This window comes from Pleuronectes platessa, chromosome 19, assembly GCF_947347685.1.
Source record: "Pleuronectes platessa chromosome 19, fPlePla1.1, whole genome shotgun sequence".
Lineage (NCBI taxonomy): Eukaryota > Metazoa > Chordata > Actinopteri > Pleuronectiformes > Pleuronectidae > Pleuronectes > Pleuronectes platessa.
Genome location: NC_070644.1, coordinates 14,138,926 through 14,150,710, shown reverse-complemented (window position 1 = coordinate 14,150,710; position 11,785 = coordinate 14,138,926). Strand labels below are relative to the sequence as shown.

General features: G+C 42.3%; 2 protein-coding genes and 1 long non-coding RNA gene across 4 annotated transcripts; 1 reads left to right on the top strand and 2 right to left on the bottom strand.

The window, feature by feature from the left end:
* Nucleotides 1-582: 582 nt before the first annotated feature.
* Nucleotides 583-2,004, bottom strand: LOC128425021 (uncharacterized). Its single transcript, XR_008333080.1, has 2 exons — nt 1,326-2,004; nt 583-1,212 (listed from the first exon to the last, which is right to left on the bottom strand). It is a non-coding gene; the product is annotated as an uncharacterized LOC128425021 (long non-coding RNA).
* Nucleotides 2,005-4,361: 2,357 nt separating this feature from the next.
* On the bottom strand, nt 4,362-10,060 carry pcyox1 (prenylcysteine oxidase 1). Of its 2 annotated transcripts, none has more exons than XM_053411810.1 (7): nt 8,954-10,060; nt 8,453-8,597; nt 8,005-8,211; nt 7,738-7,912; nt 7,400-7,611; nt 7,144-7,296; nt 4,362-7,058 (listed from the first exon to the last, which is right to left on the bottom strand). In XM_053411810.1, the coding sequence occupies exons 2-7, from the start codon at nt 8,571-8,573 to the stop codon at nt 6,391-6,393; spliced, it is 1,536 nt and encodes a 511-aa protein (XP_053267785.1). In that variant the 5' UTR covers nt 8,574-8,597; nt 8,954-10,060; the 3' UTR covers nt 4,362-6,390. The 2 variants fall into 2 exon arrangements, with proteins under 2 accessions (XP_053267785.1, XP_053267784.1); XM_053411809.1 differs by having other exon boundaries at nt 8,804-10,059.
* Nucleotides 9,802-11,528, top strand: fam136a (family with sequence similarity 136 member A). The gene is made up of 3 exons (XM_053411816.1): nt 9,802-10,068; nt 10,178-10,318; nt 10,953-11,528. Exons 1-3 carry the CDS (start codon nt 9,982-9,984, stop codon nt 11,139-11,141), a joined length of 417 nt encoding a protein of 138 aa, XP_053267791.1. The 5' UTR covers nt 9,802-9,981; the 3' UTR covers nt 11,142-11,528.
* The last annotated feature ends 257 nt before the right edge of the window (nt 11,529-11,785 follow it).

Genomic DNA, 11,785 nt, shown 5'->3' with positions numbered 1-11,785 from the left:
GAATCACGGAGACGGATGACCAATTACAATACATATGATTAACTGGATATGAAATGACTTCTACAAGAGGATATGACATTTTGATCATTTTGCGCAGCCCTAGTTTTCATTGAAATGCTTGTTCTCTCACATGAAAATACTTTGTTCTTTAAAATGCACAACAATGTTTGTCAGTAGGACTTCCTGATATCTTCCTCAACGATGAATACACACATTCTGTTCATCCACCGACTGCCCTACCTTACACATGGCATGCAAGTATGATTTTGAAGGTCGGATTTCAAAAACATCTCAGAGTTAATTTTTACTGTTTTAGATTCTTAGTACTGGAGATTATTAACATCTTTCTGTCTAAAGTTGATTTTAGGTCTATTTAAGAAGAAGTGTACTGTTTGTAGTGATCTATTAATGCAAAATGCAACAAATTGGTAGCTAACATGGTCTATCAATGAGGCCTAACTGGTTTGACCGCTATAGAGGCTGTTGGAATATATGAACTTCATTTGTTTGGTTAATCTTTATAGTTATTTCTAGTTTCTTGGTAGTTGTTTGTTCTGCCTTAAAAGATATAAAACAAGCACGACGATTTCCATGACTTTTATAACTTCAGACGACAAGAAATAGCAAATAACGATTCAAAGGGAGCAAACAACATGGAACCTCGAACAAACACAGGAGAAATGATACATGTAAAATGATTTAGAACAGTCAATTATATTAATGATTAGATAATAAGATATAACAAATACGATTCTTAGTTTCAAAATGTACTCAAAGGAGAGACATTTAAATGTGCAAGAGTACTGACATTGACAAATGTGACAACTGAAACAATAACATTTGTATTGGAAGCTATCAAATCTGCACCATCAGCAAATGTAGTCATCCTTATAAATCCTAAACATCTCATTTAATTCAATTCAAAAATATATCAGGTAGCACTATTTTGACATGTGACCATCAAATACTACAAATTGCAGCACTGACTGAGCTTTCTCATAGGTTTGACCCAATAGTTAAGTCTCTGGGCTTCAGAAGAGAGTTTCCCTTTAAGTGCCACAATAAGAATCCTTTTCCAACAGGTTGGACATCTCCATCCATGACAGGTCCCACTGCACCTTCGTCACATCCAACTTGGTGGCAGGAAGCACCCCTGCTGGAACTTCCTGTTTGGAAACAGGCCAGCAGCTCCAAGTGCAGAACTTCTGGTACCTTCAAGAAAATACAACAGGCAGTGAATCATTTACTTCACCACCTGTTGGGCTTGTCGTTCATGCAGTAGAAAGTAGGAAGTCAAGACGGATGAAAATTTTATAAATACTAACCTGTAGTGACAAACGAGCCAAACAGTCAAAGGAATGACGATCAGAAGTAGAACCCCACATGAAGCAATGATCCATTTCCAGGAACCTGATCAAGACGACATAATACTTGTTTAAATAAATAAAACTGTTATAATAACAACAACAATTGGATTTCCAATCAACTTGGCAGACAGATGTAGTAAGTGTCAGGAAAGGGCCCACTGTATTTTGGTATTAAGCTGATCCAGTCATTTTTTAACTCTTTCTTTAACATTGTGCTTTTAAAACGTTTTCCTAGGGAATAATTCTTGGACCTTAATGAAAAAAATCTGCCGTATGTAGAGGACTGATATCTATGAGTGTGTGAAATTTGGTGCAGCTTGATTGTATTTAAGGGGACTGCTGGGCCTTGGTGAATATGCGCTCTACTGAGTCCCATTGTAGTTTCTTTCATCTCATTAGATCCTGAGGGATCTTCCTGATGAAATTAGACCTTGATGAAAAGACAGAGCAGGAGGAGAACCAGACAACCAAAAGGCTTCACTCAATAATGGAAAATGTGTTGATTAATATTGAGTATTTCCTCCAAAACAAGTAGATGTATATGAATAAGAAAAATACCAGTGGAGGCTGGAGTCTCCTCTGATGTGAAGTTTCCTAAAAGAAACAACAGTTGATATGTGACACTGATCCACTTCTATAGAACACACAGCAGAGTGGTGATGTTCAGCTGACCTCTGTCCGGTCTCACTGATGACCAGCTCTCTGGACTCTGCAGCTGTCTGTCGTGGGACGCACACCTGTAGAAGCCTTCATCTTCCCGTGTCACATTCTTAAGAGTCATCTTTATGACTCGGTCTGAACCGGACGAACTGTTAGAGTCAATCAATGCTCCGTTTTTAAAGAAGCTGGTTTGTTTGTGTTTGCCGCTCGGATGCTGATAACACAAGGTGACATCGTCATCCGTAAACACAGGGGAGGCTTGGGTCTTCAGAATGATGTCGCCATCTGTGGAAGAAAAATAGAAGGCAAGATTGAACTCCTACTTCTTTTAGCCCCTAAGGATGCTGAATTTTTAAGGGGGCAAACATTCAGCATCCTTAGGGGCTAAGCCCCCCCTTTCTTTCAACCCTAGAAACGCCCCTGGTCCCACCCTCACTAAACTCTCGCAATTAACCCAGACAGGCAGAGCCTCGATTAGCAGAGGACACGGGGGACGAGTCCCATCGCTCAGCGGGGCCACGTCACCCCACATGCACCGTCACAGGCCGGAAGAGGGAGAAGAGCTCTGCAGGTTGGTTCTGTAGGTAAAGTTTCGCACCAAGAATATTTAAGGTTGCATTTTTAGATCAGTATCAGAATAGTTCTTACACAAGCAGTGGATGTTCTCAACCTGCCTGTTTGGAAGGGGCTGTTTGGGCCGGTGCTGATGCTGGTTGCACGTTATCTTGCTGAAATTGAGAAAGAAAGAATGACCTGCAGGAATTGAGCTGTGGCAAGAAAAGTCCGACGAACACAAAGAGCAGTTCACCTGTTTACTCAACGTTCAGTGAATCTCAAACTGGAGTATCAGTTTTCATAAAGTAACAAACACAATCTTCAGACACAAGTTTTCAAAATAAAAGCTCTGTAATTCAGCTCGATATAAAGTATTTTAGCAACAAAATTAAGAATGTGCTTTTATTTTGTGGACAAATTGCTTAAGATAATGATTCTGTGAATGGTGTCGCCATGAGGGAGATCAGCATCTGCGACACACACGAACGCTCAGGTCAGTTTGATGTTGTTAAATAAAAAAAATTCATAATTATCAAAAGGATCTGGCAGAGCAGAAGATAAGTTCATCTCGGTCCACAGACTGAGGCACGCTGCCCAAGCCCCTCTGACCGCAAGGCGCTGTTTATACTGTTTATACTGAACCTACTGTGTGTGCTAATCACATCAAATTCAAAACTGCACATGTCAAGTGTGAAGCCTAAGACACGTGTTCCAAATACACACAGACTTCTGGAATCATCAGCTGAATACAATTGGAGTCGAAATTATATATTTTACTATCAGTTCTGGAAATCCAGAACAGAAAAGTTGAACCTCTGCACTAAAAATACCCAGGGCTGTTTCAGCAGATACTGAGAATCACCGCCCCAGGTTGTATTAGCTGCTGTTTGCCTCCCACACTGAGCAGCATTCAGTTGTGGTGTACTTTATAGACAGGGCATGCGAGTGCAATAGACAAAGGTCAAGCTATTTCATTAAAAACATCTCCTCCTCCTCCACAGGCCACTGGGAGCGCTGCCAAGAGCGAGCGAGTGGAATCCCTCCGACACAATCAGGGCAGGAGGGACAGCGGAGTTACAGCGTCCATATGCATGGCCACATTCATACGTCAGGGGCTGCATTATGACCGATGGACAAAGAAATGCGCTGAAAGAATGTTAATGTCTTAAAATGGCCCAGTCAAAGCCCAGACCTCAATCCAATAGAGAATCTATGGCAAGACTTGAAGATTGCGGTTCACAGACGGTCTCCATCCAATCTGACTGAGCTTCATCTTTTTTGCCAAGAAGAATGGACAAACCTTTCCATCTCTAGATGTGCAAAGCTGGTAGAGACATACCCCAAAAGACTTGCAGCTGTAATTGCAGCGAAAGGGGGTTCTACCAAGTATTGACACAGGGGGGTGAATACTTATGCACCCAACAGATGTCAACTTTTTTGTTCTCATTATTGTTTGTGTCACAATAAAATTTATTTTGCACCTCCAAAGTACTATGCATGTTTTGTTGATCAAACGGGAAAAAGTTTATTTAAGTCTATTTGAATTCCAGTTAGTAACAGTACATAATGGGAAAAAGTCCAAGGGGGGTGAATACTTATGCAAGGCACTGTATCTCCCATCTTATGGGTTCTTCCCGACCCGCAACACATCCTTTAACTAGGTTTAGTGGTAATCTGTACAGTTGTATTTGTGTTTTCTTACGTACAAACCAACAAACAAAGGGATAGGTGTGAAAAATCTGTCATGAGTCAAAATAACAAATAAAGAAACAAATAAGATGAGCTCTCATCCCTTTATTGTGATTGTAAACACTTTTAAAAGCATACAGTATGATCAGGGAGGTTTCAATTAATGTTTGAAATTAGATTCATTTCAAATTATAAAGTATCATTGTATTTGTGCAGCAGAATTTGGGTTTTATTTGGCAATTGCAGATGGCTCTGAAGATTTAAGGTTCAAATAAAGTGCACGATTAATAATCTTGCAATAGTACGACACATAAACACAACCCAAGAACTTCTTTATAAAAACATCTAGAAAAATACACGTTGAAAAGTGCTTAAGAATGAATCAGCAAACAGTAGCGGCCTTCCCGAAGAAGCTAAACAACACATAGGTAGTTTCTTTAAGTGACATCATTGGAATCTCAGGTACAGAACATGTTTCCATTCGTTACAGCAAAAACACAGAAAGGCATCGGCCCCAGTTTAAACTCTGATGGCATTTTGGACAATTATTTCTAAAATCAGAGGCGACTCTTTTAATAAACACGAGTCGATTGCTTCGATGAATTTAAGGCACCACAATAAAGTTGAAGTGGTCATTAGACTGTCTCCAATAGATAGGAATTTAAGAAAATACATAAATTTCAACATCATCCAGTTTGCAGAGAAAATATCTTAGTAGTAAACCTCTCTCGCTGACAGCTGCCTGAACTATAACAACATTTACAGTAGTGTGCTGCGGACTCAGAAAATCCTCTGAGTCTATCAATAAAGGGACAGCATCATGTTAGTCAGTTGTTGGTTTGTGTTATGTTAGCTTTGCTGTGTTTATAACAAAGGAAAAGACATTAAAAAATGTATTTAAAAAATCTACAAATTTGTTCAAGACACTCATATACAGACTGAGGAACGCAGTGCAGTGTAGTTCACAGTGATTACTCATTTCAGCACAGTACAAACCTAGTTCCACCTTTTACTGTGACGTTTGTGCTGTTGCTGGTGATGCCTTCAGGTCTCAGCCCTGACAGTGATGATGTGGCTGCTGATTAGAGCTATTAACAGAACATTTCCTCATTTATTACAACGTCGTTAAAGTAGCATTGCACTAAGTTTACTGCTTTGAATGGAGAGTCATCAATAAAGATGATTTCAGATAGGAAAAGAAATGTTAGAACTCTTAACAATGTGGTCATGTTACAGTCTGGTTCAGGTTTAAACTAAATCATCCTATTTGAAGCAGTTTGCCTGTGGACTAAGGATTATTATCAACTCACTTATTGATTTACACAAAACAACCGTTTCAATTGTTAAAGATTCAATTGTTAAAAACTTTTCTGAACACTTCCCGGTTTGTTTCCTTGTAGCAATGTCACCTGTCAATTATATCACTATGATAAAACTATTAATATATTATTGATTCATGTGAAGACTATTTTCTTGATCAATTGATTGGTCCACAACAGAAAGAGAGAAAACTGTCTAATTAGTGTAAACAACAGTTTTCTCTTTCTACAGACCAAACATAAAGATGGAAACATGAATGATTCCCAAAAGGTTCTTTTCACACTGGTGTTTGTTCCAATGCTCATGTTTCTGGTAAGTCTGGTAAGTGGTTTTAATTCAAATAGGACGAATTGACTGACAGCTGACACCCGATTGGTCGAGTGTGTTCGTATCAGGGATATTTTAGCTTAATTTCCGGATAATGGGAGGGAGTGGAGACGCGTTGTCCATTTTAATTAACCGTCTACAGCTGAAACTGTTGTATATGGAGCATATTTGTTTGAAAATTAACAAATGTTAACATCAAAAACTAATTTTGACTGTTTTTTTTTTTTTACTGAACACTCCTTAAATCGAGTAATGTTGTTGTTAATCTCAGCAACAGCACTTTACTTTCTAGAAATGAAGTTTTCAACAAACCAGGATCTAGGTTTAAGGAGGCCAGGGCACCACAGTCACCTGAAGGAGCATTGGGATTCACCCTGACTGGAGTGATTACAGTGCAGCAGACATGCCCTTGAGCGTCTCTACATACTCTACTCTATTGCTTTCTGTTCTCATCTCAAGTAGTGTTCCCGACTCAGAGTTCCCCTCTTAGTCGGGTGTGCAGGTCCTCCTGGTCGATTTTGTCGACCTGGCTGTGCCAGCGGTGGTGTGCCAGCAGGGCCACGTTCCTGCCGGAGATGGCGTTCATCTCCATGGTGCTCGCCGCCCACTCCACAGCGCTGAGGTAGTACAGCCGGTTGTGCAGGATGAAGGGAGGGGTCCTCCGATGTGCTGGGCGGTACGCAGGATAAGCCATCCGGGTCTCGGACACCGAATCCCATGAGAGGAACATGTTCTGCAGGTTCTCCTGAGACAGCGGCTGTAGCGAGGACACCCTCCAGACTTTGGCCTGGCTGGCGGGGGGGCGTTTGTAGCCAGCAGGGATGTGCACAGGGTCGAGAGAGGTCAGGCGGTGGATGAGTGAGCCCTTGGAGTCAGTGGTGAGGACGTCAGACACGGTGAAGCCAGAGGGCGGCTCTGTGGTGCCGAGGTAGGACATGTTAAGCAGACCGTGGACCAGAGTGGACACCGTCTGGTGGTAGCGCCCAGGGTAGTGAGACGGGATTGGAGGAGAGAAGCCTGAGAAGGTGATGTCAGACTTTCCCTGGTGAAGCGGCGTTGCTATTACCACGATGTCATACAGAGAGTGGGCGGAGCCTGACTCCCCGACATAACTGACCTCATAGTAACTGTTTGTGGGGCCTGAAAATACACGAGAGGCAAAACACACGTTACAGATCCACCAACAAGAGAAAATTTGATCTTTATGGGAACACGAGGTTGTTACCTGACTTGGAAGGTCGAACTTTGACTGAGATGGACGTCACTCTGGCCGGGATCAGAACACTTTTACTGTTGTACAACAGCCCTGAGCAAACTTTCTTGTTGCCTCCTTCCACGGCCCACTGACCTGAATCTGCTCCTGCTAACGACGAGGCCCCTGGAAGACGAGACGCACAAGTTTGAACTCTTATTTACAACTTCCCAACCAAAAAAAAGTATAATTATAAATCAAATAAACCAGCATAAACTTTCAAACATACCCGCAAACCCGTGAATGCGGACACTTTGACCATAGTTGACACGAGTCATGGGTGCAACAACATCATTGAGAAAGATCTGTGAGAATCCTTCACTCCTCATGGTTTCCTCCAGCGTCTGATTCATCAGGGTGAGAAAACTATCGCCGCCCATGGCGTGCAGGAGTTTCTCCACGCTGGAGAATGAGTAACCATACTGCTGGTACTGGTAGATCCTGAGGAAGACAGGGTTTCCACCATCAATGAGAACATGCAACAAAACAAGGAAGAGGAAATCAGAGGCGATATTCCTGGATCTCCCTCCGGAAAAATCTGATTCAAGTGCTGTGATAATTTCTCACCTCATAAATTTGTCCAAAATACTCTCCACCCACATCTGCATCCGAAGCATGTTGAAGCCGTATCGCCAGAGCATGCGTAGGAAATTAATTATGAACCAGTCGCTCTCTTCAAACGTCAGCTCCTTCCCGTCAAAGATCGCCATTTTAGACGAGACCTCTTTCCTTGGAGGGATACCTGAAATAATACAGGAAACCCAGTGAAATATGATGGAGTACATTCTGATGACAGTTTTCATTTTCAACTTGGTATAAATATGACGACATTACCTAATTTTTCAACAAAGTGCTTCATGTGTAGGTTTAGAGGATGGATCATTAAACCTCCCGTCTCATACTCGTGATCCCCGATCCTCACTGTCGCCAGCGGGCCACCGACATCCCCGGATTCAAACACATCGATCTTCACCGCGGCTCCGAACTCCTGCCTCAGGTAAAACGCTGCTGCCGTGCCACCGATGCCCGCTCCGACCACAGCTGTATGGAAGAAGGCAACGACAACAGAGTCAGGAAACGTGCTCCCAGTTGTCCACTTACAATAGGATGGCAGCTAAAACCCCATAGAGCCACAGATTTTCAACTAACCTTGAATCTAACTCTGATATTTTGAGAACCTGAAACCTGACACAATTTCCCAGCTCGAAAATTGATATAATTGATCAGTTTATTACTTGAATAATGTAACTATTCAAGTGTTAGTTTCTGGATAGAACCTCACCTATCTTTTTGGGCTGCTCCTGCAGATCTGGGGCTGAAGCTGAACTTCTGCCGCAGCTGGGACAGAGCCACAGGAAGCACAGAGCTGTCAGTGTCAGGGTGTGAAGACTCATTGTAGACATCTAGAGCTCTGCACCGAGGAACATCTGTGCGGGAGGGAAACAAACACAAGTTCAGCTGATTAGTTCTCATCAGTCTCGGTCAAAGGTCACAGGAGTTCAGGCTCGAGCAGCGAATAACAAAGGGAAATATAACTCTATCGTAAAGCTCATTTCCAGCAGTGATCACGTCTTGTTACTGGTTTTTAACTTTAAATCAAATCCAAACCTTCAATGACACAGAGTGAACTCACTGCTTTCAAAGTGACTGTGGTTGATCCAGAAGTGAAATTCACACAAGTCTCTTCACCGCGACTGATGAGTTAAAGTTTAAAGCTCAATAAAAACTCTTCTTCTCTTTTATTAAAGTCCGGACGAACAGAGCAGAAGTAGAAATAACTCACTGAACTGGTTTCAAGCTTGATTCATGCCGGAGCTCCGTGAACAGCCACAAATATTGAGACACACTTCCTGCTACACTGAAGTGTGCGTTTCACAATAAAAGCATCAAAATCCATTTGAGATTATACTTGAATAATTCCTTGAACACGCGTTATCCTCAGATTGCAGTTTACAAACAAAAGTCACAAGAGGACAGGGGAAAAATATTTGCCCCAGGTTTGTTATCCTTATAATAATAACATATAACTGGGGCTACGTTGTAGCACTAACAGGACCGATATTACAAGAACTTAATTATCATGCCAAATTGACCACTCTATCCAAAATAGTAGACTTCCTGTTGCCTTTTTCATTTGTACATCTGGTTATGTTACACAACTGTCCTCATTTTCGTGAGGATCGGTGAAAGCTAACTGAGGAGCGTTTCCGTAGGTGGCACTGTTGAGCCATTTTGCCACGCCCAATTCAAATTTCTCCAGAATACAGTTACTTTTTGAGGTTTTGAATTTCCTCGCAAACTTTGGTCGGAATTTGAACATGTCCAGGTCCTGAAAAAACACCGTAGGTGATCGGGCCCTAATTATTAGGGCCCGATTAACAGGCTAGTACTATTAAATGACTCCTTTTACTTTTAATATTTTAGCAACGAGTTACTGCTCATAGTTTTGCCAGTTTTGATTAATTTAAGAATATGGTGTTTCCATTTTACAGGAACTGAGTTTTTCTTCCACTACTGTTTAAAGATTATAACCCTGTATAACTATGCCTTTTAAATCAAGATCTCGTGGGACTTATTTTGAAGCCCGACTAACCAAACCGGAAATAGTTTTTTTCTCTCCCTAAAACCGGTTGCGGAAGTAAAGCGGAAATGACGCAATCATCTCTCATCTTGAAGCATGCTTGAATGGAGGTGACCTTAGTTATTGTCAGACAGTAACGTGGAGTGTTGACGGCTTCCGGCGGGTAGATCTCGGTAGTTTGGTGTAGATGCTGCAAGAGTTGACGTTTCCCTGAAGCAGGACGAGCAAACATGGCGGAGGGGCATCAGACACGCGTGCAGAATGTGGTGGAGGAGATGGTGCAAAGCCTGGAGAGAGACAACATCCGGAAAATGCAGGTCGGTGTATCTCAAGCATGAAGAAGTGTGTGATTGTGTGTTTGTGGGTGTGTGAGAGAGTCCTCCGTGTCCCTCACCTGTCACCTCCCTCTCTCCCTCCCCCCTGCAGGGTCGCATGTTCCTGTGCAGCGCAGACTGCTGTGACCGCCCCACCGACTCCATGTCCCAGGTGCATCAGTGCATCGACAAGTGTCACACGCCGCTGGCCAGAGCTCAGGGTCTGGTCACCTCAGAGCTGGAGAAGTTCCAGGTGAGAAGTCCCCCCCCTTTGAGACAACACACTGCACGGTCAGGTCACATGTGAGAAAGACCAGGAACAGTCTCTGACTAGTTGTTATAATGAAAACACTAAGAGTGATAACTATGGACGTAAAGATGTTATTAATGATAGGCGTTGGATACAGCTACATTGACATTGCACACATGAGATCATGTCTGAGAACAGAGCCTGAAACTAGACGACGAATAAGAAAAGAGCTCTACTTTACTGTTCTCTAATATTTTGGGTTTTTACTTTGAAACCTTTCTTTACTTGCAGATATTTATTATTCTTACATGTTGTAGTCATAGAGAAAAATGAGGGGTTGCGTTTTCTTGGATACCTAGAGAGACAAAGAAAGAAACCAACGCAACAATAAAGTTTTTCGAAACTGTACAAATGTAGAACTCCCACATAAAAATCCATATCATCACCTCGTCCTTTTTCATTATGCATTTATAAAAAGAAATGAATATACAGGCCTCAGTTGGAGAAATAATTTTCCGTCATGTCAGGTTATGGAGTGAATAATAATTAGTTTTAGCCTCTTAAACGTGCTCACTAGCAGTTTAAACTCATACTGAACCATGTTTTATCTGGTCTTTGCCATCCCTCCCCCCCCCAGGATCGACTGACCAGATGCACGATGCACTGTAACGATAAGGCCAAGGATCTGTTCGACTCCGGCGCCAAGGACACGGCGGTTCGATCTCTGATGGACCGCTGCGTGGGCAGTTGTGTGGACGACCATCTTAGCCTGATCCCCAGCATGACCCGAAGAATCAAAGAGAATCTGGACTCTTTAGAGCAGTGATGAGGGGGAAGGACGGCGGAGGTCACATCCTGGAGACACACACACACACACTGTCGTCTCAGCCAGTTCGAGTTGTCTGAGTTTCAGTCATGTTTAGAACAGAGGTTTATAATTGTGCTCTATGGGGCATAACAACAGAAGCCCGTCTGGAGACTTGGCGCTGAAAAGAGAGAAATAAATCCTGTGATAATTGTGTGTGATATCAAGAATTTAGCTCGGAAATGCTTGAAGTGTGTTCTTTTAAGAATTGTTTAACAGCCATATTTAACCTCTGAAGTTACGACCATGAGCCTCCTCCTACTGTTTGATTTTGTTTTATTGTGACATGTTCTGTGATTGTCTGATCTCCTCTGGTGAGATGTGTTCATTAAAAGTTCTGTAGATGTCCCGGTTCTATGATTGCATTACTTCCATAGCAACAACACAAGCTCTAGCAATGATTAACACCAGTTTGTTACGTGTATTTTAACGACAGCAAAATGATCAAAGTGAGAAATGACAGCACAGGAAAGGCTGGACTGAGGTGACAGCAGGAGGAAGCTGAGCGCACCGTCATCCCACTACCTGTCCAGTTGATACAAATCCAAAGCACTGCCAATGTTCATTTAGAAAAAGGTTTTACTTCACATCTGCTGAATTGAACA

Bases quoted from the DNA above. Each gene is read 5' to 3' on its own strand.
- pcyox1 (XM_053411810.1), bottom strand. From the start codon at position 8,573: ATGTCTACAATGAGTCTTCACACCCTGACACTGACAGCTCTGTGCTTC. The intron at 7,612-7,737 runs GTGAGAAATTAT...TGTCTTCCTCAG, and splicing joins ATTTTGGACAAATTTATGAG to GATCTACCAGTACCAGCAGT. The intron at 7,059-7,143 runs GTAACAACCTCG...GTGTATTTTCAG, and splicing joins AGTTCGACCTTCCAAGTCAG to GCCCCACAAACAGTTACTAT.
- fam136a (XM_053411816.1), top strand. From the start codon at position 9,982: ATGGCGGAGGGGCATCAGACACGCGTGCAGAATGTGGTGGAGGAGATG. The intron at 10,069-10,177 runs GTCGGTGTATCT...TCCCCCCTGCAG, and splicing joins ACAACATCCGGAAAATGCAG to GGTCGCATGTTCCTGTGCAG. The intron at 10,319-10,952 runs GTGAGAAGTCCC...TCCCCCCCCCAG, and splicing joins CAGAGCTGGAGAAGTTCCAG to GATCGACTGACCAGATGCAC.